This window comes from Exophiala mesophila (genome assembly GCF_000836275.1).
Source record: "Exophiala mesophila strain CBS 40295 unplaced genomic scaffold supercont1.2, whole genome shotgun sequence".
Lineage (NCBI taxonomy): Eukaryota > Fungi > Ascomycota > Eurotiomycetes > Chaetothyriales > Herpotrichiellaceae > Exophiala > Exophiala mesophila.
Genome location: NW_015622505.1, coordinates 3,930,762 through 3,955,275, shown reverse-complemented (window position 1 = coordinate 3,955,275; position 24,514 = coordinate 3,930,762). Strand labels below are relative to the sequence as shown.

The 24,514-nt window shown below is 50.0% G+C and overlaps 8 protein-coding genes across 9 annotated transcripts; 4 read left to right on the top strand and 4 right to left on the bottom strand.

Moving 5' to 3' along the window:
• Positions 1-26: 26 nt before the first annotated feature.
• On the bottom strand, positions 27-4,488 carry PV10_03210 (potassium/sodium efflux P-type ATPase, fungal-type). Its single transcript, XM_016367630.1, has 2 exons — positions 3,536-4,488; positions 27-3,487 (listed from the first exon to the last, which is right to left on the bottom strand). Exons 1-2 carry the CDS (start codon positions 3,755-3,757, stop codon positions 350-352), a joined length of 3,360 nt encoding a protein of 1,119 aa, XP_016227148.1. The 5' UTR covers positions 3,758-4,488; the 3' UTR covers positions 27-349.
• Positions 4,489-4,888: 400 nt separating this feature from the next.
• PV10_03209 (3-demethylubiquinone-9 3-O-methyltransferase) lies at positions 4,889-7,362 on the top strand. The gene has a single exon (XM_016367629.1). It carries the CDS (start codon positions 5,111-5,113, stop codon positions 6,050-6,052), a length of 942 nt encoding a protein of 313 aa, XP_016227147.1. The 5' UTR covers positions 4,889-5,110; the 3' UTR covers positions 6,053-7,362.
• Positions 7,363-7,376: 14 nt separating this feature from the next.
• On the bottom strand, positions 7,377-10,179 carry PV10_03208 (uncharacterized protein). Its single transcript, XM_016367628.1, has one exon. The coding sequence runs from the start codon at positions 10,005-10,007 to the stop codon at positions 7,431-7,433; it is 2,577 nt and encodes an 858-aa protein (XP_016227146.1). The 5' UTR covers positions 10,008-10,179; the 3' UTR covers positions 7,377-7,430.
• PV10_03207 (polyubiquitin) lies at positions 10,180-11,541 on the bottom strand. Its single transcript, XM_016367627.1, has 3 exons — positions 11,317-11,541; positions 11,169-11,249; positions 10,180-10,940 (listed from the first exon to the last, which is right to left on the bottom strand). Exons 1-3 carry the CDS (start codon positions 11,336-11,338, stop codon positions 10,354-10,356), a joined length of 690 nt encoding a protein of 229 aa, XP_016227145.1. The 5' UTR covers positions 11,339-11,541; the 3' UTR covers positions 10,180-10,353.
• A 684-nt stretch (positions 11,542-12,225) lies between these two features.
• PV10_03206 (uncharacterized protein) lies at positions 12,226-15,846 on the top strand. The gene has a single exon (XM_016367626.1). It carries the CDS (start codon positions 13,812-13,814, stop codon positions 15,675-15,677), a length of 1,866 nt encoding a protein of 621 aa, XP_016227144.1. The 5' UTR covers positions 12,226-13,811; the 3' UTR covers positions 15,678-15,846.
• Positions 15,847-16,163: 317 nt separating this feature from the next.
• Positions 16,164-18,144, top strand: PV10_03205 (uncharacterized protein). Its single transcript, XM_016367625.1, has 2 exons — positions 16,164-16,569; positions 16,642-18,144. The coding sequence occupies exons 1-2, from the start codon at positions 16,474-16,476 to the stop codon at positions 17,944-17,946; spliced, it is 1,401 nt and encodes a 466-aa protein (XP_016227143.1). The 5' UTR covers positions 16,164-16,473; the 3' UTR covers positions 17,947-18,144.
• Positions 18,145-18,364: 220 nt separating this feature from the next.
• PV10_03204 lies at positions 18,365-21,867 on the bottom strand. Of its 2 annotated transcripts, XM_016367624.1 has the most exons (7): positions 21,824-21,867; positions 20,850-21,773; positions 20,745-20,796; positions 20,453-20,691; positions 18,932-20,402; positions 18,660-18,865; positions 18,365-18,589 (listed from the first exon to the last, which is right to left on the bottom strand). In XM_016367624.1, exons 2-7 carry the CDS (start codon positions 20,921-20,923, stop codon positions 18,496-18,498), a joined length of 2,136 nt encoding a protein of 711 aa, XP_016227142.1. In that variant the 5' UTR covers positions 20,924-21,773; positions 21,824-21,867; the 3' UTR covers positions 18,365-18,495. The 2 variants fall into 2 exon arrangements, with proteins under 2 accessions (XP_016227142.1, XP_016227141.1); XM_016367623.1 differs by having other exon boundaries at positions 20,850-21,867.
• A 252-nt stretch (positions 21,868-22,119) lies between these two features.
• On the top strand, positions 22,120-23,515 carry PV10_03203 (uncharacterized protein). Its single transcript, XM_016367622.1, has one exon. It carries the CDS (start codon positions 22,290-22,292, stop codon positions 23,133-23,135), a length of 846 nt encoding a protein of 281 aa, XP_016227140.1. The 5' UTR covers positions 22,120-22,289; the 3' UTR covers positions 23,136-23,515.
• The last annotated feature ends 999 nt before the right edge of the window (positions 23,516-24,514 follow it).

Genomic DNA, 24,514 nt, shown 5'->3' with positions numbered 1-24,514 from the left:
CACGTTGCAACTTGATCAAGTACAAGTTAATGTCATCATCGCGTATATTTCTTACTCGTTATCTTGTCTTATCTAAACAGCTTGAAGCCATGCATCCAAACAATGGCACTGCTGACGGCTTCATATTAAATCAAATTGCTGACGCTTCTCGTGTCGCTCGAGACCCATTTCCTCGTAAGCATACAATCTAGTCTATCTCAACATGTCACAGCCTGAATCTCCGCCCGAGAGTCACTTACGTCTTGTTACCTGTTGTCCCAATACAAGTTGGTTTTCTCTACCACACTCGCCCCAAACGCCAGTCTGTCCATGACACGGTCCGCGTTAATCAAACATCAACCCCCAACTTCTAAACTTCCTGCTTTTGCATCAGGAGCTGAGGAGGTGCGTGATCAAGCCTGTCAGGCCTGAAGCTGCTCGCCCGACTTATCGACCTCTTCTCCTCGCTGCGCGACTTGGTAAAGCTGCGAGCGAGCGTGAAAAAGCCTTGCTTGAGACCCAATGCAGTCCGAGCGTGCCGCCTTGCCTTCATGCCTTCTGTCTCTTCAGCTTCGAACCAGCCAAACGTTCGTTTGGCAAACTTCCAGGCTTCCATGCCACCAACAAAGATAAAGACGCAAATGACGCAAGGTGCCCACTCCCACGTGATCCCCTTGTGCTTGAAAACATCCGTGTTCAAGCCAGGAATGTAGACTGCAGGAAACACCGACAGCGCGCCAATCACGACAGACCAGAAGAGGAATTGATTCTCCCAGATGTCTTTGAAGAAGGGAAATGGGTGTGTGTCATGAGGATTGATCCGGAACATGCTCCGTCTCATGGCTTTGAACTCCCACGCAGAGATAAGAATCAACCAGGTAAGCTCTGCAAAGACTGCTGCTCGAGCCCGGAACACGACATCGCAAGATTCGCTATAATGATGGTTGCAATCTTGGCCAAGTCCATCCGGTCCTGGACCATAAACGATGAAAATGAAAGTCATCAGACAACATGTCCCTTGAATGGTGCCGTACACCAGCATATCGGTGATGAGCTCCCAAGTGAAGACACCTGTCTTGTTATCGTGAGGTGGCCGCTCCATGACTTCAGGAGACGCCTTCTCCCGGCCGAGACCAAACGCGGGAAACGAGGAGGTGAGCATGTTGATCCAGAGAATTTGTAGAGGTGACAGAGGGAACACAGAGAAACCGCTATCGTCCTGGAATCCAAGTCCACAGATCAACAGGATGACTTCACCCACGTTGGACGTAAGAAGATGGAGGACAAAACGCTGGATGTTGTCGAACATGCGTCGGCCCTCCTCCACCGCGTTGACAATACTCGCAAAATTGTCGTCTGTCAGAACAATATCAGAAGCAGACTTGGCCACGTCCGATCCATTGAGACCCATAGCGATGCCAACATCTGCAAGTTTCAGCGAGGGTGAATCATTCACGCCATCGCCGGTCATTGCAGCAAACTTGTGACGACGGTGGAGGGCTTCGATCATCCGAACTTTTGTTTCCGGCGCGCATCGAGCCACGACAAGAGGTAGTGTTGGCAACTTGTCAATTTCTTCGTCAGTCATCTTATCAAATTCCATTGCTGTCTTGACAATTGCGGCAGCAACTTCCGGAGCCAATGCACCCATGTTCTTGGGAATGATGCCAACCTCCTTCGCAATGGCGGCCGCGGTTGATGGATGGTCGCCAGTCAGCATGGACACAGTAATACCAGCGGTTGTACATGCTTGAACGGCGCCTTTGGTTTCCAGTCGAGGTGGGTCGTAGAGTCCAGCAAGTCCCAACAGGCACAGGTCTTTCTCGACCTCGGCACGTGGAACCTCTTTATGCTCATGGATGGCCACAGCGGTAAACTTACGAGCAATCGCAAGCACACGCAAACCTTGCTCGGCAAGGAAAGTCATTTGTTCCAAGATGTGCTCTTTGAAGTCTGGTGTGATTTCTTGTACTTTGTCTGCGACACCGGCCGTGGTGCAGAGATCGAGAATGCGTTCCACGGCGCCTTTGGTAAAAATGAGTGACTGCTCCTCCTCAGGCTTTTTGTACACGACAGACATGCGTTTGATAGAACTATCGAAGGGATATTCCATGGTTTGCAGCCAGCCTTGCTCCTTGAGTACTGTCTTGCCAAAATTGAATCGATGTGCAAAAATCTGAAGGGCAATCTCGGTTGGATCGCCGGCAGTCTTCCATTTCTCTTGACCGTCTTCTGTGACCTTGCGGACAGTTGCAAGATTGCAGAGTGCGGCAGACTCGAGAAAAGCCTGTAGTTCTGGGGTGACTTCGGGATTCTGCTTCACAACAGTCTGTTGGGGTTCACTACCGTGATTATCCTTTTCAAATTTTTCTTTTGGAACATCAAAGGCCACGTTGGCGATGGATCGCTTTTGGTCAAGAGCTTCTTGCCGAGCAAGCCTCTCTGCGTCAACCTCCTTGCGGGATTTTGGTGCCAGGCCAAAGGTGATGGTGCCTTCGGTTGGATCGGAAGCATTGTTCGAATTTTCTACACTGTAGATGCCAACACCGGGGATCCAGGCCTTTCTGGCAACCATCTTTCCCTGTGTCAGCGTACCAGTCTTATCAGAGCAGATATTTGTGACGCCGCCGAGAGCTTCCAGGGCGCTCAGCTGTCGAACGACGACTTTCCGCCTCCTCATTTGGGTCATACCAACGACCATTGTGATTGTGAGGACAGCAATGAGAGACTCAGGAATAATGGCAATGCCAGTTGAGATTGCATAGATGGCCACCTCACTGGTAACGTGGAAGCGATTGACACCAAAGACGATGATGGCAAGGAGAAGAGCGCAGCCAAAGAGGACGTAGGCAAGCTTGCTAAGCTTTATTTGTAGGGGTGTGCCCTCTGTAAGGCCGAGAAATTTCAAGACACTATCCCAAGCGCGCAGAGTACCTCCCTTGATGGGCTGTAGAGGTCCATGTTTCTTACGCGACATGGACCGATTCGGCTTGCGACGCTTCTTTTGCATAGAAGCGGCGATGCCACCGATGGCAGTGGACATGCCCGTATAGACGACAATGCCGCGACCACGGCCTTTGGTGACGGTGGACGAGGAATAACAGATGTTAAGGCGGTCACCTAGGCCGAGATCCTCTTTTGCAATTGATCCTTTGGCCTCGAAATCTACTTCTTTGGCAACAGGAAGAGCTTCTCCGGTCAGGATTGCTTCGTCACATTCGAGATTCATGACCTCGAAAAGTCTGATATCTGCAGGAACGGTGTCGCCTGTTTTGATGGAGACAATGTCACCGGGGACCACTTCACCTGAGGGGATGGTAGATTCATTGCCATTGCGGACAACATTTGCAGAGGGAGAAGAGAGCGAGCGTAAAGCATCCATTTTCTTTTCCGCGCGAAACTCTTGATAGAATCCGATGGTGACGTTGAGGACGATGACACCGGTGATGACGGCGCCTTCCACGAAGTCTTGGACGCCGTATGACAAGGCCATTGCAAGGACCAGAACCTAAGGGTGGTAAGCGACAGATGGTGACAAAATTGGGCTAGAACTTACCAAAATCATGGCATTGGAAATTTGCTTGCCCAGAATGGAGTACCAAGCAACTCCTCCGTCACCTTCGAGTCGATTGGGGCCATACTTGTCTTGGTACTGCTGGACTTGGACGTCCGTCAGACCCGAGTCGAGGCATGTTGCAGTGTGTTCGACAGTTTCGTCTACTGTGAGTAAGAATGGTTGTTTAGGGTAGTTCTGAGCTGCCCTCTCCTGCTTGCCCATACTGCCGGATCATGAATCGAGTAATGTAGTTGGAGGATATTGGGATCAAGGTCGAGGCGCTCTGATTGGAATTAACAAGGGAGCAGTGTAAATGAGGTCTGTGAGATGAGAGTAATTAGTCAAAGATCAACCTAGATCAGGGTGGTTGGTCAAGGGTGACAACATGTGCTGTTGGGAGTGCCATGTAGTGATTGTTATGAAGGGATGTCACTGGTGTTATATATGCCCATAAGAGGGAATTCTGTGCAGGCGATAACGGCGATGCTGCCCCTCTATGCCTTGGTGCTTGTCTAGTCACTACCCTCCTAGCCAGCCAAGGCTATGAGTATCACCACACCCCATCTTGGCAAAGATAGAGTAAGGTAGGGGTGGAGGCACCAGATATGCAGGCGGTATGCAGAGGGTCGTGTTCCCGAGCAAGGATTGTGCAAAGTTGACGCGAGTGGGTGCAGAGGGCTGCTGCTGGGTCCCAGGACTTTTCGCCATACATCACCGGCGAGAGATGCGCACATGCATGAATGCTGTATTGTCTGAGGGAGGAGAAGAAGCAGCGCAGAAGAGCAGAAGAGCAGAAGAGCGGGACCAACGGCACAGGATCTGGAATTGTGTGGATGGGAGAGAGGGGCATTACGGGAGAAAAATGAGATGAGAGACGAGCGAGATCCATGCCATGGGGAAGGGAAGGAACCATGGAACCATGGGAACCAAGGGAATTGGCAACAGGAAGGCACGAGCATCGATCCATACGATCCATACAGATCCATACAGATCCATACACGGAGAGGAAGTCTGGGCAGTGGCAGCCAAGGGCTCCGCGCTTGCCGAAGGTGACGTTGAGGGCTGCCTTCCTGGTCTGATCAAATCATGTGTTTGAAGTGTTTGGAGGCTGACCAGGAGTCTGACCATTGAAAAGCCTCATTACCGTAGGCTAAAAAGCCCGACATTTTTCGTGAGATTTCTGGTGATTTCTGGCCCAGACATCCAGGCTATCTTGGCACGTGCATGTATCACCTGATTTCACTTCTCGGCGGGCATTGGCAGTCGCGGCAGCTACGGGCCCACGGGAAAATACTCCATTTTTAACCTGTCGAAGCATTAGAAACGTTGATCCATAAGCTTATCCCGTTTTCAGTCTCAACTTCTTCCCTGCGACGTCGGTGCTCACCGAGTCATTATAGGTGTTGACCGCGAGTCCAGCCTTGTCACGTTCATTCAACTCCACATGCATCTTCAGCCCAAAAATTGACCACGCAGTACGCCTCAGATTCTTTTCCTGCCTTTTGTCGAATCGCTGCGCCCCCCGTCCACACCGTCCTTTCAGTCGCTCCTTCCTCCCCCAGCTCCTTCCCTCTTATGGCCAAATCTCTTCTTGGGTCAGCCTTGCGCAGAGCCTCATGCGTTAGGCGTCAATCTTTTCGACCATCCCTCGCTGTCCATCCAACCCCGTCCCCTATACAGATCTCGTTCGCCCAAATCGCAGGGCGGTCAATAGTACCAGGCAGACATCATTCTTCCGACACCTCCGCTCCAGTTCCCCTAGCCTCTTCTGTCTCCGCCTCCGAGGTTTCGCATTTCTCCAAGCTAGCGTCAACATGGTGGGACCCCCATGGTCCATCGAGGCTTCTGCATCTTATGAACCCCCTGCGACATGACTTCATCCGACTCTGCTTAGCCTCCTCCCAATCCCCTCCCCCACAAGGTCTCTCGTATCTCGACATTGGCTGTGGGGGAGGCATCTTTGCATCCTCGGCCGCCCGACTTCCCAACACTACCACTGTCACAGCCATAGACCCAACGGAACTCGTTATTAAAGTGGCCCAATCTCACCAACGCTCTGATCCTAGTATTTCCCCTCCGAAGCTTCGATACCTCAATTGCGCCGTGGAAGACCTGCCTGTGCCCGAGAGTGACACCGAAAAGGTCGACATCCTGACCGTATTCGAGGTCCTAGAGCATATCGACAACCCCAGCGCTTTTCTTGATGTTGCTACCCAACACCTTAAACCTGGCGGCTGGATTATCGGATCTACCATTTCACGATCCCCCATGTCCTACCTTACCACCAAGTTGATTGCAGAGGCCCCAATCATAGGCATTGTTCCGCAGGGGACCCATGACTGGAATAAGTACATCTTCCCAAAAGAAATGAGCCAATACTTTGAATCGAAAGGCCAGGATGCCTTTGGAGAATTCAAGACGCAAGGAGTCATATACATCCCTGCACTGGGCTGGAAGGTCATCAACAACAGTCAGGATCTTGGAAATTACTTTTTCGGTGCTCAGAAGCTAAGCTGAAATGTCGGTGTACAAACTTGTCACATCAACTCCGTCGCTGCTGTGTTGACAGGCCCTCCCGGGCTTGCATCATCATGAAGGAAGCCTAGTCGCAGAGTCTTCTGGCTTGTCGATACTTCCGAGCCTTGGTGACCATCAACCGCACCACGCTAGCAAATTAACCAGACGGACAGGCATTCCGCTTGGTCCAAATGATCGAGTTATGCAGGCACTGCAGGACAATGTGTTTCCCACCCACGGGGACACATCGGTCCGCCTCCTCTTCCACTTCCCCAGGCAGACCCACCCCCACATTTCATCTGCAAGGTGTGAAGACAAGGATGACAGGCCCTTGGACTTTGGTCAGGCCCTCGAGAACATCCATGGATGGGATGCATGCAAATGCATCCATACCCGACCATGTTCCCTCTTTGAGATAGACGTCACACGATCAGGGTAGTCTGCCAAACAGGCTCACCCACGTCTACCCCAGGTTGTGTAGAAAGGACGCACCCATGTACAATAAAAAGAACATTATGCCCAAAGCATAAGATTGTCATCCTCGCTCGTTTATCCAACTAACCGAATAAACATGATCTTCCCTCGTATCAACATACCATCTTCAACCATTGGTCGTCAATCAATCTGCAGAAGAAAGTTCCGCAGCCTCGGCCTGTGCATGCAAAGTGACGTTTTCGAACAACGACAAAAACGAATCGACGTGGAGATGCATAATGGAAATGCATGGCTACCGCTTGTACATCCGGACCAACGACCTATTTCGATCTTTTGACATGGTGAAGTACTAGATCCTGGAACGTGGGGTGAACAAGTGACGATGCAAGTTTTACAGGCATGGCAGGTCAAGGTTCTTTGTAAAACCCCAACATCGAACCAACTAACAAACAAGAGCTTCTGGTCCGATCAATGGAAAACGTGCTTCCATATTTCTCTGTGTTTGGATAGATTATCCTTCACTTTTTGGACCCCTCGACCATGATTAATGTGACTCAAGACCTCATGGCGCAGGAGAGTCAGACAGTCATCTTTGGGTAATGGATATTATTGGTGGTTTGATGAGTTGACATTTTGTGTATTCTCTCCATCTTTCATCGCTCATCGACTTGTGTCACGTTGGATCATTGGGATAATGTACCAACATACATGAGGTAGGTAGGCACGTAGGTAGTCAGTCTCATGGACAAGGTGATAAACTCCGTTTGGGTTTAATGGCTCTAGGGGATTTCGCATGGTCATGATTAATGTATTTGGTAGGTAATGAATATGTACCTGTCCTTCATTTTGTCCAATGGGGTATCATTATTATTATCACAAAAGCCGTCCCTCTCTCTCTCTCTCTCTCTCTCTCTCTCCCCGCGCGGCATCAGATCCTCCAGCATCAAGTTTTCTTCTTGTTCTTGCCTTTGCGCTTCTTACTAGCCACTTTGCCCTTGGTCTCGCCGTCATTGGATCTCTCGACTTCATCCGTGTCAACTTCACTCCCATCCACTTGTGCAGTAGCACCGTCGTGATGAGATGTAGACAGCATGCCCTGATCGATCAGCTTGGTCTTTAGTTCCTCAAACATCGCTTTTGCCTTGTCCTCATCCCATTCTTTGCTGCGCTGGCTTTGACTGAATGTATCGCGCCAGAGATGGTCCAGTAACGACCCGGTAGCATTCTGTCCTTGGTGAGTAGATGGGGCGGCAACTTGTGTCGGACCGTGACTGGCCTGTTGACCCTTTTTGGTCTTTCTCACTGGCAATTTTCTCGCTGGTCCAGCTTCGATAATGGCACCATCCAGGTCTTCCTGCTCCAATTCGCCATTGTCCACCATTTCTTGCAGTTTCCGCTGTGCTGAAATTTGCATCATGGCATCTCGATGTTCCTCTTGTAGACCTTCCATCAGTAAATCCTTGGTTGCGTTCTCTTCCTCCAGACGTCGAATCGTGTCTTTCAACCCCTGAAGCTGATTACCTTCCAGAAACTTGACCCGCTGCATCAGACTGGTGCTCAATGTCTTTTCCTCTTGATATTTGGTCGTCATTGTACGAGACATTTCCTCAAATTTGAGACTCCGTTTCTCGAGTCGGGCAAGCTCCTTCTCAAGTTCAGGAACCCGTCCCTTGGCAACCAGGTCATGCTGCATTTCGAGGTTGTGGAGTTTCTGGGTAGCTGCTTTGCCTTCTTCCATGGCTCGTTCTGCCTTCTTGCTGGCTTCGGCGGCTTTGTCCACGGCTCTCTCCACCACCTCTTCGAAATAGACCCGCTGGCTTTCTAACTGGCTGGTCAGTAGATGCGTGTACTCCAGTGCCATATTGTCCATTTTGGCCATGTCGATATCCTCCTGCCCCTCGAGCGCCGTAGGTTCGCGTCTTCTTCCAGGCAATTCGACTAGTTTTTCATGTGGATTGGCAGCGTCTTGGATGATTCGATGGACATAGCCATCACCAACGTAATCCCAAACGCGTTTGGATTCAAGATCGATACTGAAAGCATGTCCCGTCTCTTCGAAATGGAGGTATGCATGTTTTCCTTCGTACCGCCCACAACCCACTTTGGCGCAGATCAAGCACTGCCACAGACTGGTGTCGACGTGACAGACTTCGCACTCCCGTGGGTTGTCTTCCACTTCGTACTCGCCAGGGATCTTGCTCTTATGTTTGTATGAGGATATCCGCGACGAGAAATCATCGTGCGTGTATCTACATACTGGACATCCACCGCCGGACCATTTTTCCAAGCACGTACAATGAAAGACGTGCTGACAAGGGATTGTCAAAAGACCAGTGGTCTCATCCATGCGTTCCAGACAGACCGGACAAGTGGGAAGTTCGACGAGTGACGGCGTTCTTGGAGCTAATGGTTTCGCGGACGCTGAAGGAGGGATAAAGGGATCATTAGACATGCGTGGATAGCTGGTAGTGGGGGAGCTGAGGCCACTGCTTTGCTGTTGGACCGCAGAGGTGTGGATGAGCTCAACTGATTTCAGAAAAACCACATGGCAAGTTTCAGGTTCCATGGTGTTGAAGATTTTGCCGTTCCACTCACGTTGCCATTCTCGTGCTTTCTTGCCTGATTTAAATTTCATCAGGACCATGTAACGATTGGCGCGTGAAGTGCGGACCATCCTGAAATGACTGACTTCACTCCTTGTCTCCTCACCAACAAAGGAGAGCAAATCGGACGGTGTCATGTAAGAGGGTACAGCAAGGATACATAATGTCGTACACTCTTCATCTTTCGGAGATGGTTTGACCTTGTCCAGGGAACGACTCCGCGTACTGTCGCTCCAAAGATCGCTAGATCGGTATATCGAGTCCTGATATAATCCCGGAGTCTCTTCAGAATCCCTGTAAAGATGAACGATTCCCCAACCTTCTGCGCCTCCATAGTCGTGGATTGGTTCGTAGCGCCCTTTCATATGTCGTCCAGATATGGCCGAGCCAATGCCCTTTTCTATGATATTATCCGGCTGCACTCCTCCCGATTGAGACGCCATGTCTGCGCCTTCGATGACCACGGTGTCTAGCCTGTGGTCTTTGGAATCTGAATGTGGTAGATGAATCTTTGACTTGATACCATCGGGTGAGAATTGCACACGATCAAAGGCTCCACGATGATGATTTTTCTGTCCCAGCCACTGTTTCTGCGAATGCCTTCCGGTAGCAGAGAGAGGGAAAGGTTTGAGGGCGTGGAAGAATTGTGAAAGGTTTGGGGCCGATGCGTTGTCCGGGTCTGTACTGGCAGGTGGGAACTCTGTAAACAATTCGACCGCGATATGGAAGAAATAGTCAGGCATGATTCGCGGACATAATGGGTGCACCGTCAAGCAAGAGCATAGTTGAAGAACAAGGAGATTCAAGAGAGGTGAGATTAGGCTGGTTGTGCAACTACTTAGTTTACAAACAATAAGGCGCAGGCGGAGACTCGAGGTGGCGGGGTGGAACCAAGTAGCGACGAAGAAGATCATCATGCATTTGACGCCGCGCTCGACCCAACATCGAGTACTATACGACCTTGTGAGTCACGAGCCACATTTTAATGCCTGCTGGTGGCGATTTTACTTCGAATAATGACATATTATCTCCAAAGGCGCAGGATGGTCTCATCTGGATCACGTTTACAGTCAATATTGAGATGCAGATATCATATCATTTTGAATCTACAGCTCTAATGGTTGGTATCGCCAAATTCACCAAGTGGCGACGTTGCTGCAATGCATGATATGGCGAACACCATCCAAGCATGAGCCCCTAACCCCGTCATATGTGAAACGCCTCGTTCAATGTGTCATAAAGTCGCTACTGTGTAAGTGGCATTTACTGACCACCACGCAGTCTCAACACCAAATGCAGGGTGCTCTCCTTTTGGATGTTGTAGTCGGAAAGAGTTCGACCATCTTCCAATTGTTTGCCTGCAAAGATCAATCGCTGCTGATCAGGTGGGATACCCTCTTTGTCTTGGATCTTTGACTTGACGTTGTCGATGGTGTCGGACGATTCGACTTCTAGAGTAATAGTCTTGCCAGTCAGGGTTTTGACGAAGATCTGCATACCACCTCGCAGTCTGAGCACGAGATGAAGAGTAGACTCCTTCTGAATGTTGTAGTCTGACAGAGTCCGACCATCTTCCAACTGTTTACCGGCGAAGATCAATCGCTGTTGGTCTGGAGGAATACCCTCTTTATCTTGGATCTTTGACTTGACATTGTCGATGGTGTCGGATGACTCGACTTCTAGAGTGATTGTCTTGCCTGTGAGGGTCTTGACGAAGATTTGCATACCACCACGGAGGCGGAGGACGAGATGGAGAGTGGATTCCTTCTGGATGTTGTAGTCACTCAGGGTGCGACCGTCTTCAAGTTGCTTTCCAGCGAAGATGAGACGCTGTTGATCAGGAGGAATGCCTTCCTTATCCTGAATTTTGGACTTAACGTTGTCAATGGTATCGCTAGACTCCACTTCGAGGGTGATGGTCTTTCCGGTGAGAGTCTTGACGAAGATTTGCATACCACCACGGAGACGAAGGACAAGATGCAAGGTAGATTCCTTTTGGATGTTGTAATCGCTTAGGGTGCGGCCATCCTCGAGTTGCTTTCCAGCGAAGATAAGGCGTTGCTGATCAGGAGGAATGCCTTCCTTATCCTGGATCTTGGACTTGACATTGTCAATGGTGTCGCTGGACTCCACCTCAAGGGTGATGGTCTTTCCGGTCACTGGAGAGAGAGACGTTAGTATGGGTTGACAGAGTGGCAAGATAAGGAAGAGGCGGGGTAAACTCACAGGTCTTGACGAAGATCTGCATGTTGGCGGTTGAGATGAATGAGAGTTTGAGTTTAGTAGTATGAAAGAGATGATGAAGATGATGATGGAGTGAGGTTTAGAGATTCCAAAAGGTCTCCAGGGTTTGGGGTTGATGTGATGAGAAAGAAGTAAGGTTGAAGAGTGGAAGATGATCTTAAGTAGCACGGCAAGAGAGGGAAGGAGGTGGAAGGCGGGCGATTAGGCAGTGGCCAGTCACTGCGGTCACGGAAGTCACCGCCACAGGATTTAGAGCCAATGATATTGATTGCCCGACTGCCTAGCGCCACTCATGTGGGCCTAGAAACTTCCAATTCCCGCGCTGCCAACAATAATCTGGCAACTGGGCGCCTGGCACCTGCGGTTGCCTTCGTTTCTCTGCTGCTGCATCATTAGTCATCCTTCTCCTCCAATGTGACGGCCACAACGTCAACAACCTTGGAAGTTGAAACCGCTGTAACAAACACATCATAGCCTTCATCTGCCTTTGCATTAACGCCTTACTCATGAGTAATATCTCTCAAAGCACGTTCTTGTGTTTCTTCACCTACATCTTGCCACAATATACCTATTCAATAGTGGCTAAAAGCTTGGACTAATACGACTAGCCGTGCGGGTAATGACACACACCTAGGACACTCGAGTGAGGTTGGAACATCAACCTCTTCACAGCACATGAGTGCCTACATAATGTGTGCTAGCTCAGTATAGAATCTTTATCATGTATGATTTGTTTTTCTTCCAAGCGACCTCATGCAGGACGAGTCAACAACGAATGATCATGGGAGAAAGTTGGATAATGCATGTCTATGATCGCGTGATGACTCCAAGTCTTCCTAGGGACATTTTAATGTCTTTTCTCTCCACGTGATTTGGGGATATTTTGGTCACGTGTGCTGATCTTCAACTTCAGCCAGAAAGAACATCCGCAGTTTGCTCATCACCTCGCTTGCGTTCCACCTCTTCCCAAACCTCTGAAACCTTGGGCTCTTGTCTGTCGTATCGAACTAACGTTGCCATAATCTTTGGGGCAAACCTCGATATGTCAGCTTCCATCGTTCCCTATTGATCTCGACAACGCAGACGTCTTGATCTTTGACTCGTCGACCGAAGCCTTGACAATGGACCACTCGTGTCTATCGGCTGAACCTTTGGACACAATTTTGTCCACGTTCGGAAAGCCGTGGCTCTGAATCCTGCAAGACTCAGTCAGAAGCCGTCACCTACAAGGACCGAATGCTCCTGCCAGCGTCCTTGTCCGTGGACTCCTCAGCCTCAGAGAAAATGACATACCTGATGGACTATCAGACGCCGTGTGGTGCGCCTTGCATTTTGCACACAGTGAGTCTTCGTTCAAAGATCCACATGTTTTCTTGTTGAAGCAGTGCGCCTGTGTCCCTGCTGCGGCGCACCTATGGTACACCCTTGCTTCTTCCGACCAATGGCCACATTGATCGTGGAAGACATCTTCAAGATAACACATCTTGGAGCTAAGGTTTGTATTAAAATCCTAAATATTGCTTAGCGTTCATCTACCAGTTTCAGGAAGGTGGCGTCATGTAGATGATTTCTGCCTTCTCGTGTTGTTGGACAGGTTCATACCTTGAACGGCCCTTTGGATGGCCCACCAAGTGAGTGCGTCAATTCTTGAATTGCCCTGTTTAGCCTCTGTGCCCTCGTGCTGAAGTCCTCGGAGTTTCTGCTGGGGAGCAACATGCAGCCTACAGATTTCTGATACGGTATCAATTTCATGTCTGTTGATTGGGTACCGCAGACCAAGGTGTGTCTTGACAGTCTAGCCGTGAGATTCTCTCCCTTGTGTGGTAAGATGAGCACACTTCATCAATATTGAGTACCTCGCCGTTGATGGTCTAGCGCCAGTATTTGTGTGTGGGTCACTGACCCATGCAAGCCATCTCTCAGTCTGGCAAACACAACATGACAATCATTCTCTGGTCGCATGCTTTGCAGACATACGGACATTGTGTTTGGAAGGCAAGCAATAACTCAAAAAGAACAACACTATGGCATTGTGTACCTCCCCTGTTAACAATGAACTTGCAAGTTAACAATCAGGGCGTCCATTTGCTCTGGAATGCACGGCATAACCACGGACTTGGCAGAGCTGGAGCATCACGCTTGCAACTTCCTGTCAGAATGATGGACTCATGGGATGTCCTCACAAACTTGATTGCAATTTGACTTCAACGAGAACTAAGAATGGTTGCTAGACAGATGTTACTTCGGGGGGACTCAGGCCACATCGGCAGCACTTTGGGCCACTCCCGTGTGGATGACGCCAATTGGATTGATCCCGTGCGCAAGGAGCGACATTCCTTCGCTCTAGCTACCAGGTTTCCAGGGCAGTTTGGAAATGTTGTTTATTTTCCTGGTATGGAATACATCAAACAGCGGTTTTCGCTCGAGCCGTCCGGATCTCCACACGATTCATATTTTCACAGATAACACAAGAGCAGATGCATCAAGTCATGTCATTGACGAGCACATCAGATTGTGTGTTCCGCCCAGAGGAGCAGGCGTTGAAAATGCTGTTTCCCGACGCTTCAGAGGAAAGCAATTCTTTCGATGAGTTCTTTAACGAAGATATGTACAAGTTGGACACTGGGCCCAACGACGGGATCGAGCAGGAGATCCTATATGATGACCTGTTTAGCGCAGAAGCCTTCTCGCCGGACAAGTTCAGCCTACCCGCTTTCGAAAGCTCACCCAAGTTCGAAGAAGCCCCGATCCAACCGTGGCGAAAAGGAGTTTGGTGTCTGAAGCAAAGCCAGCAGTCAGCGCCCCTCACCGTTCAGAAGACTCGAAGACCAGAGACAAAGCGAACTGGGGCAAATCAAACAATCAATTTTCTCCACAGTCCTCAGCAGACATCACCATCTCAGCCATACAATCTGCCTATCAGTCAGACAAAGCGACATGGGACAAGTCCCAATCCGGCGGCACTGCATTCTCTGAATTTCTCCCATCCTCCATTTTCACGGGAAGCCACCCTATCACCGTCGCCAATGTATTCACAACTGGCGGGCAACCTGGATTCGAGCACAAACACCTGGCAGCAAGACTTTCAGAATTTCTCTCTGCGACAATTCTCCGAGGAGCCACTGCAGTCGCCTGGGGAATCACCCTTTCAGCAACGCCGTCAACCTTCTGTCCCATATTCAACGAACCTAGGCCTTATTTCTCGAACTCAAGATATAGACCTGACATACTCGATGGGTTATGATAATTTTGCTGGCGATTATGTCCCCCAGAACGTTTCCGAAGCCATTGACCCGGTCTTGCTTGATTCTATCCAGGCAGGACAAATTCAAGCTTCCGTTGGAACTTATACTCAACAAACACGAGTGCAGCAAGCTCATTACAAGCAGGAGAGAATCGGAGTGGTGCAATCTCCCCTGAGTGACAGCCTCCCGTCCTCTACCAGCTCCAATCACACACTTGGCACGATGAGCTACACGTCCAATACAAGTGGTAGTGGTCAGTCGCAGTGTTTGTTTTCACCCACGAAGATGCCGATCCATCCTCCTCTGCCTGCACTTGCGCCGGAGGAGGCTTACCCAGCTCTGTCCGCCCCGAAACCCACGAGGGTACCCCATCAAATATTACAGCAGCAGCCTGAAGATCAGCTAAGAGTGTCTGCGACATACCCTGGTGCGGAGCTGATGGATAACTCGATGCTATATGAGCGGCATGTCAACTACTGCGCAGTACCATCCAACAACAATATCATAGCATCTAGTGTCGGGCCATCATACAAGCCAGCATCGATGAATCAGAAAGCCCCCGGCTCTCTGGCCACGTATCCTAAGCTTCCTCCACCTTCGTCGTACGTCTTTCCTGATGGCTCGCCGTTCACGCCACGGAAGCAACGACGCTCACCGTCGCGAACACCATCCCCGCCACTGTCACCCACCAATCTCAGTACGCGACGCAATCCGCAACGATCTCCGGGGCGCATTGTCACCGAGCACGGTCAGACACGACGGAAATCGATTCACAAGGCAGGACCCATCAGGGATTCTGCGTCACAAGAGCCCATGCCCAGTCCGCGAGCCAGGTCGCAGTCACGGCCACCACGTACGCCCAGGACACCGAAAACACCGGCAGCTTCTGGCGGATTGTCTATCGACTTTGTCAATTTCACCCCAAGGGACTCTGCAAAACTCCTCAACGATGTGGCGCCGAGTGGAAGCTCAAAAACTCGAGCAAGACGAGAGCTGGAGGCCAAAGAGAAGAGGAAGAAGTTGAGTGAAGCGGCTTTGAAGGCAGTACAAATTGCAGGAGGGGATGTATCGGCATTTGAGAAGGCTATTTTCACATAGGTGCGATGGATAGAGTGAGAGAAGCGATTCTAGGGGAACATCGATGGATATTTTATATAGGTGTACAGATTCTTTGCCATATTTTATGCCTAAATGTCACACGGTGGAGGCGAAGGCTATATGCAAATCTGCAATATTAAAGAGCGAGGAGTCTGTCATCAAATATGCAGTTCAATAGTCTGATTAACTGTTACCAAGGTAGAAAGACAAAGGTCATATTACCATATGTGCTTATATGACTGTGGGATCAGAGATGCATGTGGCAAATTGCGAACCCATACTCCGTAGTGTCTCGCTCCTTCCTTTCATCATTATTTTAGATTTATAGTGGAGTCGGAATAAAGATTAACCCGGGAGCGAAAGTCAAAGCAGACGACGTCTGAGGGGAAACCAAGCGCCTGGGAGGGGCGAGGGGGCCGAGGGGCGACCCCCCGATCCCCCTCAGGGTCCTTTTGCAGGGCGTTTTGCGTCTCCCAATGTTACCTTTGACGTTCCAATGAAGGCTAAGTTGTTTGACGTTTGCTGGCAGTCATGGCAGCAACTCAATTCAACTGTTCTTTCCGTCCCTTTTTCTCCTTAGACGGTAGACGCGTCTCTTCCTTGAACAGCCGTCTTTCGCGTACTGATGTGGGACAGATGGAGCAAGTCCTCCGTTTGATCTAACCAACGTTGGTACTTAGTCCCATATTTCCTTCCTCATACGCCCAGTCCCGATCATTAAATCCTCAAACACCTCGTCACAAATGATAGCTGCCTCGGACCGCTTTTTTGTGCTATCACGTTCCCTCATGTGGCGATGATTCGATCCGGACTAAAGTTAGAAGCCATCCATGGCTTTCGGTTGAGTCCAGATGTCAAGGGCCGTGCAATGAGGGAGACTGGGTGGGCCGATGTAAGATATTTCAGGGCCCAGTTGTTGTGGCAGACATGTCGATCACAAACAGGACTAACTCTAGCATCATAGGGACTTCGAGGCATTGCAGCCGCTTTTGTGGTGGCCTCCCATCTCACCTTATGCTATGCACGAGGCCTCGTCCCTCCCTGCTGTGGTCCGGATGAGGCCACACCACGACTCTTCCAGAGACCAGTGCTGCGACTAGTTGCAAGTGGACATTCCTGGGTGGCGCTCTTCTTCATCCTGTTGGGCTTCGTCAATTCGTTAAAGCCACTTTCCATGGCAAGGGCAGGCCAAGTTGATCAAGCACTCGCCAAATTAGCCCAGTCATCCTTCAGCAGGATATTCCGTCTTGTGCTTCCAGCCGCGGTTGCAACTGTGATCAGCTGGCTGGTCTGTAATCTCGGATTCTACCAGATTTCAAGGTCAAGTGACGCCTTCTGGTTGAATGTAAACACGCCGGAGATGAGTGATAGCTGGACACTGGCATTCAAGGACCTCTTGACAGCCTTGCAAGCCACCTGGTTATTTGGCCATCAGAACACATATGACCAACCACAATGGGCCATGGTGTATTTGTTGCAAGGAAGTGTCATGACCATCAGTGCCCTGTCTCTGACGATCAGCATGACGCCGGCATGGAGATGTGTGGTTCTCTTCTTGCTTGCCATATGGTCCATGAACTGGAGTCACATCATTGGAGATCCGTGGGCTGGAATCTGTTGTTTCTTTGGAATCATTCTCAGCGAGGTTAGCCTCACAACAATACCTTCATCCTTGACACAAGTGTCACCAGTGTTGACACCGGTACTCGGCTTGATTGCATTGGTGTTCATGTCCTTTCCTGGCTCCTATGCCGAGTCCGCAGCATGGTCCAGGGGTCTGAAGGTCTTTGTGATCGAGAAACTAGGTCTTGAGGTCGGCGACGCCGTCGATAGGTTCTACGGCTCGATCGGAGGAATTCTGCTGATATTTTCTGTCCTCATCTCGCCTCATGCCCGGTGGGCGCTGAGTCGCAAACCTCTTCCCTGGCTAGGCAAAGTCAGTTTCGCCATATATCTCCTCCATGGACTGTTCATGCGTACTGTCTTCGCATGGATACTGCACGTTGGACAGTCTTTGGTGTTGACTTACCAGCAAACTCCAGAAGGTGCATACTATCAAGAACCGCGGTACCCAGTACCAAATTCATTGCGATGTGCGGTGGCGACCATCGTCTTGATCATCTGCACCGGAGCCGCAAGTTATTTCTGGAATTTGAAGCTCGAACCGATCTTTGCAAAGACAACGACTCAACTTGAGCAATGTGTCAGGGGGAATTATCCCAAGATGGGAGCGACCAACGGCTCCATCCTCCCACTGCGCAAAGACTGACAATGGAAGGGATGGAGTGGGGGAGGTTTTGGATAGATCCCTCAGTTGATGGCCCGTACATATGTATTACCTTCTGATCCCTTCATTTCACAGAACCCTATCACCAATTCGACTCTACGTGTAACATGAGTAATGTGCAACATCTTTCTGAGATTGCAAGGGGCTTCGGTGCTATTCTTTTAATTATGGTCCGTGGCGTCGTGAGACCACTCGAACTGGGTTTAGCGTTGACAATTTCAATTGTCAACCTCCAGAGAAATTTGGTCTATTTCTCGAGGGTGACATTGTGTGCAGGAACGAGACTACTAGGCACTTGGAGATTGATATATTATGATGGCACTACACCCACTGCGCTATAATGGAGGGCATCTCGTTGGAACGTGTCCTCTGTGGCACAGGGTCAGAGGTCTGCACTGGATCTCAATTGGCATCAGTATTATTCATTATTAGCTCTGCCGTGGTGGCTTCTCGGTTTTAATGTTGCTAAATCATCTAAGATCGGTAGAAACCAATCGACACGGTGATCGTTTGCATCGGCAAATAACCTCGTCATGGAGAGGTGGCGTTGCTGACTCCGGACCAGTAATTGATCCAGTTAAAGATCTCGGTATGCCAGACGAGGGAATTCTCGCGGTTGAGGACCCTATTGATGTTTATTAATCATAACCATCATATTATCGTTGGCTCCATCGCAACTGGGATACTGCACTTACCAGTGATTCTCGTCCGGGAAGTTGAGGAATCGGCTAGGAACGCCGCGCTCCTGCAAAACGTTGAAGAGGAAAATGCCTTCAGAGACAGGTAGACGGAAGTCAAGGTCGTTGTGGATGACGAAATGGGGAGTGGACCAATTCACAATATGATTGATTGGGTTGAACCTTTCATAGTTGTCACGATTATCCCACAGAGTTCCGTTGAACTGGGGATGACGGTTAGCTGATTCAACGACTTCCACTCCCAGGGTGGATAACTCCAGAAGACTCACATCACGCTGCATGAACCACAATTCCTCAGTGGCATAGTTTCCAACGGTGTTGGTGACTCCATCATGCGTAACCAGTGCCTTGAATTTGCGTCCGAGGTCGTGGCCTTGAATCCAATTGGTCATGAATCCACCGTAAGATGCACCTGCCTCGATGCCATTATCGGTGTCGACAAAGGAAAGATTGGCGTCAACGTATTCCCACACAGCCACGAGATCCTCGTAGGGATACGTTCCCCAGTTGTTCTGGATGGCATCTTGGAAGGCCTCGCCGAAGCTGTTCGACCCTACCGGGTTTGGTGCAACGACTACGTAACCTTGGTCGGCCCAAACTTTGAAATTCCATCGTGTGCTCCAGCTGTTCATGTGAGCTGACTGAGGGCCTCCGTGCACGATGTAAGCGAGAGGGTATCTCTTTTCTGGATCGAACCCAGTTGGTGTGACCACCCAGGACTGGACTGTATCAATGCTACCTTGAGTAAAGATCTGTGTCACATCTTGTGGTCCAAGCCCTGCAAGCCCTTCATCAATTTCGTTGGCTCGAAGTAGGTCAGCCACAAGTGTACCATTCGGTGAGATGACATAGACATCTCTGGAGGACCAAATCTTGCTGTCAGAGATCAAGATGTTTCCATCAGGGAGAAGGTCGAAGTCTGCAACCGTGCCATTACCAGAGATTGCTGTTGGGACAAAGCTGGGCCCTGCAGATAGGGGAATCTCAAACACTCGAGTGGTGCCTTGATCAGCTGCACTCACAAAAAGTGACGAGCCGTCCTCAGTCCACACGATGTGACCAGGGCTCCGGTCCCAGTCTTCTGCGAGGACTGTGATGTTGAAATCATCAGCAGCAATTTCGGCGATGTAGATTTTGTACCGGTCAGATTCATAGAAGATCTCGTCTTGCTGCAAGTAGGCGATTCGACTACTATCAGGAGAGAAGGTAGGCCCAGCGGTCCCGCCCTCGACTTCGGCAGGCGTTGAAAGAACGCCAATAGCATTGATTGGTACTGGTTCGCTGGATCGGTTGCATGGTACCAGATATATCTGAGAGGAAGTAAAGTTGGATTCGGGAAGGTTGATGTTCTTTGTGTTGAAGACAACCCAAGCACCATCTGGCGATATATCATACTCCGAGGAATCGTCTCCAAAGACACTGGGGCTCTCAGCTTTGGTGACACTTTCGAGACCAGTGACCAGGTTGGTTAAATTTCCTGAGAGCGAAAAGCCGTCGCCCCCACCCGATAAAACACCGGAAAATACATTCTTCCTTCGCTCAGAGCGCCAAACATCCCAGTGACGCACATAGATTGAATCGTAGACTCTTGCCGAGCTACGAGGCTCCTCAGCTAAGTCCTCATTGTATGCGGTCCCATTAGGGTACGCCTCGGCATTGAAAACGAAGTGGATGTCCCCGGAGGACGTAGTAGTGGCTTTGAGGCCAGAATAAGGCGCGGGAAAGGAAGCAACAAGGTATCTGCGATAATTTGAGCTGGAGACTAAGACTATGCAGAGTCGTCGACCTACGCTTCATCAAAGGAATCAATATCACCTGCATACAGGCTTACGCCTCCGTCCTCTTCTTCGTTGGTACCGTTCAGGTAGAGGATGCTGGTAGCGTTGGGTCCCACGAAAAGAAATTCAGAAATGTCTGACCCATTGAAGAGCGTTGATATCTCCCCACTGGTCAAGTTGAGAGTATTCCAAACAGTCGAGCTTTTGTGCTCGTCCCAGTCGTATGTGGTGGATGAGAACACACCGATATCCTGTCCCGCGCAGATGAGTAAGAGTTATTCGAAGGAAGAAGATCATGTCTTACACCAGAAGGACTAGGGATGACCGTGCTTCTTCTAGGGGCAGCGAGCATCTGTCTAGATTCAATTCAGCATGATGTACAACACCAAATGGTTGTGGAAGCACATACTCTGGTGTGATGGCACGAGCGAGTGGTACAGTCGCAAGAAGTGCGACTGCAGTCTTCGTTAAATTGGCCTTCATGTCGAATTTGCTGTACCCAGAAGCGAGAGTGTAGAAGCAAACGTACGAGGGACTTGGGGCCAGGCGATCATTAAGATCAAGAACTCGGTTGGTCAGATGTCCATTTGAAAACAGTTCCTACCTCAGGCAACATGTCACAAACCTCCACTTGTTGTCGTTTCACGCGCACCTTTAACCGGACGTACCGGGGTAGCTTTTGTGCTACCAAGCTACCAAGAGCAGGTGAACGACGATCATCGAGCGGGCATGCTAGAATTGCCAGTCGGCCGTCAACAAAACAGCATAGTTGCATCAACATCCTCGACAAAGACGTCACCGGGAGTGGGATGGGGTGTAGCAAGGTAGTGGCAAGGAAGGAGGAGGTAAGAACAACGAATAGGACGAGGAAGCCTTGCCCAGCCACGCCAGCATAATCGATTCTAGCCAACGTGGATACCCGGAGCTGTTTGTGGGTTTGGGATGGGAACTTTGGGAGCTTTGAAGAGGTGTGGATATTTCTTGATATCTAGTGAGCTTGTGCAGGGAGGCCTGGTCTGATGTTGGTTTGCTCTGGTATGATATTCGGATCCCTTCCCAAGTGAGAAGGTGACAATAGAGTGTAGGATAAGGGAAGATCGGTGACCGGAGGAATAGACTAGAATACTCAAAGTCGAAGGATGCCAAGATGCAAGCAAACTCTTGGGCTATGTCAGGCTCGTCGAAGATTGCTTTAGTATTTGCTTGGCTAGGCAGTGTATGAGGTTGCATTGCATACATGCTGCTGGGATAACCTGTCTGTCAATTGTCAGAACTGGATTAGATTCGATCGGGCCAGGTTAGGTCTGAGCTTGGCTTGTCAAAAAGAGAGATACTACCGATATCAGTCTGCGTTTTTTGGAAGGACAGAAGGTGGCGACGAACAGTCAGAAACCAGAGTGACCTTGATAGAGGATGGTGGCAGGGTGCGTAGAGGTAAAAGGGACTTTGGAAGAGACTCGTACGTAGTGAGAATGAAGGTAGTGGAGAGAGAGCTCCACAGGCAGGCGCGACCAGCAAACCTTGCACCAAGACAAGCTCGCATACGCTCTGCCCAGGCTTTGCTAAGCTCTGGTGGCTGTTGGAACTTGCAACCTCGCACTCGCACCTTCCCCAAGCGCGCCAGGCGTATCTTTTGGGTGGCATCATGTACCTTCCTCAGCACTCAGATCGAATCTTGTAATAGGCAGCAACGTCCAACATCCCTGCACCTTCCACTTCCTGCTCATCATTCTCATCACGTGGCATCAGTGACACTTCAACCCAAACAGAATCTCTCTATCAAGGCTTCCAACCGTGCCGGACCAGTATTCGCCTTCCCTTGCTAGTCTGGACATCAGTGGCCAGGAAAATGCAACACGCTGGTGGCCCAGCCTCATTTACGTCTGACAACGTCGCCGATATCAACACCATCGCCGACTTCCTTGCCTGCTCTCAGGCATCATCTCTCGAAGCCTGCGCCCCAGTGGACGTCCTGGTTCTCTGCATCAGTGCCATCTTACCTCTTGCGGACCGCGTGTTTACTGCCATTGAAAACAGGCCAACCGTCACCAAGACCCTCGTGCTATGTGGAGGCATCGGACACTCAACAACACTCTTGTACGAGGCCGTCCGCCGCGGCCGCTATGCTGGAATTACAGACCAGATCCAAGGACAGCCTGAAGCGAGAGTGCTTGAATGCATCCTCAGGACATTTTACCCACGTTTAACCAAGTTAATTGCTGATGGAGTTGTGACGGTAGTCGTTGAAGATAAATCAACAAACTGCGGAGCCAATGCAATCGAGACTCGAAAGGTATTGGATGACCATTTGATCTCCTCTAGATCCTTCATCATTGTCCAGGATCCTACAATGTCTTTGCGTACCTTGGCATCCTTCCAGAGAGTCTACGCCGACGTCTTACCATCTCCATCCTTTCTTTGCTTTCCCACATTTGTACCCGTCATGTCTACCATCAGATCGCCCACCAATCCGGGAAATGAGATCGCAGAGTTTGTCGTTCCAGGCATCTCATCGTCCGAGCTGTGGGCCCAGGATCGCTTCCTTGATATGATTCTTGGTGAGATCCCACGGCTGAGAGATGACAGTAAGGGTTATGGACCTCGAGGCAAGGGCTTTATTTCACACGTGGCTATCCCGGACCCTGTCGAAGCAGCGTGGCAACGATTAAGCACAACATTCATCAGCAAGCGTTGATGTTTATGTTCATTCATCGGCACCTTGGAGGATACAATGTCACCAAAGTCTTTCCAGCAGAGTCACAGCCCCAGCCCCAGCCCCATATTTGCTCCAATCTCAGCGTCCATAACTAGGGTCTTTTCCCAGGTTGTCTGGCTCTCGTGCATTATGAGCAGCAGTGTCTCCCCCTGACCTTTACTATCCCGTATATATCAATCCCACCATCCAGGATTTCCTCTTCCGCTCCTTCCCTCCACTCTCTGACGTCTGTGCATCGCACAATCCTTCTCAATACCTGAGAGGGTTCGAAAGCGATGGCCACCACAGGGTTTGTTGTTTTTGGAGTGCTTGCATAGGCTCACTCTTTCAAGAAGCGACCCTTTGCACCCATATGTCGGGCAATGGTTATGTTGTCGTGTAGTCTCGCACATAGTGTCGAATCCAAATTGAGGTTCTGGATGATTATCAGATTGTCTCTACCACCTCGTGGATCTGTTGGTTTATCGGAGGGTTGACAAGGATCTTGGCTTTCATGGAAATGTTCAAATGTTCCAATTGAGACGCCGATGGGACGGTTCAGACGAGGTCAAAGATCTTATACACATGGAGGCAAACACTTGGGGATGCATGTGCAATGATGGCGTGAAGCAGCGTCGTCACAGGAGTGAGAAAAAGCACAAACTTAGATGAACGAAGCAGCAAACCCACACAAACCTTTTGGTGACATGAGAACATGGTCTGAAGAATGACGACAATACTAGGTACATCTTTTCGATCCAAACGGCAGCAGATGAAACCGATCCGAGGATTTTTCTGCAACGTGCCCTTTGTCCTCATGGCAACACTCCATGCCGTGGCACTCTCGAAACCGAGGACAAGGTGAGCACTGTGTAGGCTAGATGATGGTGGTGGTCGACGAACGAAATACGACATACAACGTGACCAGAGGCTCCATTGATTTATTTGGTTGAACAGGTCATGCGAGCGGCTGCGATGGGGCAAACTTGAAGAGTCACAATCCTTCTTCCAAGCACCTTCCCATGACAGCCGGACTTTGTTCCGAGAGTAAGCGAGTAGAGAAAGGTGTGTTTATTCGATGGGAGACGACGTGGCATGGCGGCTCGTGTCTCTTACCGTGATGGCAAACAGAATACAGTACAACTTTCATGGCACGCACGCCACAGCTGGTGGTTTATAGCCATCCGTAGGATATTTGCCCCTCCCAGCGTACCAAATCTCTGGATGCGAGAACCTTATATCGTTCTAGAGTGCGGATGTGTTTTCAATTCGACTGATTGCGTCTCTGATGTGCACAAAGCAAACAGAATGACAGGACAGTTGCAGCCATGGACTGTCCCCACCTGATCAACGACCCTTAGAACTGGCACAAATCCCAA

Excerpts from the sequence above, each read along its gene's own strand:
- PV10_03210 (XM_016367630.1), bottom strand. The coding sequence starts at position 3,757 with ATGGGCAAGCAGGAGAGGGCAGCTCAGAACTACCCTAAACAACCATTC. Across the intron at positions 3,488-3,535 it reads TTTCCAATGCCATGATTTTG|GTTCTGGTCCTTGCAATGGC; the intron begins GTAAGTTCTAGC and ends TACCACCCTTAG.
- PV10_03209 (XM_016367629.1), top strand. The coding sequence starts at position 5,111 with ATGGCCAAATCTCTTCTTGGGTCAGCCTTGCGCAGAGCCTCATGCGTT.
- PV10_03208 (XM_016367628.1), bottom strand. The coding sequence starts at position 10,007 with ATGATGATCTTCTTCGTCGCTACTTGGTTCCACCCCGCCACCTCGAGT.
- PV10_03207 (XM_016367627.1), bottom strand. The coding sequence starts at position 11,338 with ATGCAGATCTTCGTCAAGACCT. Across the intron at positions 11,250-11,316 it reads GCAGATCTTCGTCAAGACCT|TGACCGGAAAGACCATCACC; the intron begins GTGAGTTTACCC and ends CTCTCTCTCCAG. Across the intron at positions 10,941-11,168 it reads CAAGATCCAGGATAAGGAAG|GCATTCCTCCTGATCAACAG; the intron begins GCATTCCTCCTG and ends AGGATAAGGAAG.
- PV10_03206 (XM_016367626.1), top strand. The coding sequence starts at position 13,812 with ATGCATCAAGTCATGTCATTGACGAGCACATCAGATTGTGTGTTCCGC.
- PV10_03205 (XM_016367625.1), top strand. The coding sequence starts at position 16,474 with ATGATTCGATCCGGACTAAAGTTAGAAGCCATCCATGGCTTTCGGTTG. Across the intron at positions 16,570-16,641 it reads GGGAGACTGGGTGGGCCGAT|GGACTTCGAGGCATTGCAGC; the intron begins GTAAGATATTTC and ends CTAGCATCATAG.
- PV10_03204 (XM_016367623.1), bottom strand. The coding sequence starts at position 20,923 with ATGAAGGCCAATTTAACGAAGACTGCAGTCGCACTTCTTGCGACTGTA. Across the intron at positions 20,797-20,849 it reads GCTCGTGCCATCACACCAGA|ACAGATGCTCGCTGCCCCTA; the intron begins GTATGTGCTTCC and ends AATTGAATCTAG. Across the intron at positions 18,590-18,659 it reads TTCCCGGACGAGAATCACTG|GGTCCTCAACCGCGAGAATT; the intron begins GTAAGTGCAGTA and ends AAACATCAATAG.
- PV10_03203 (XM_016367622.1), top strand. The coding sequence starts at position 22,290 with ATGCAACACGCTGGTGGCCCAGCCTCATTTACGTCTGACAACGTCGCC.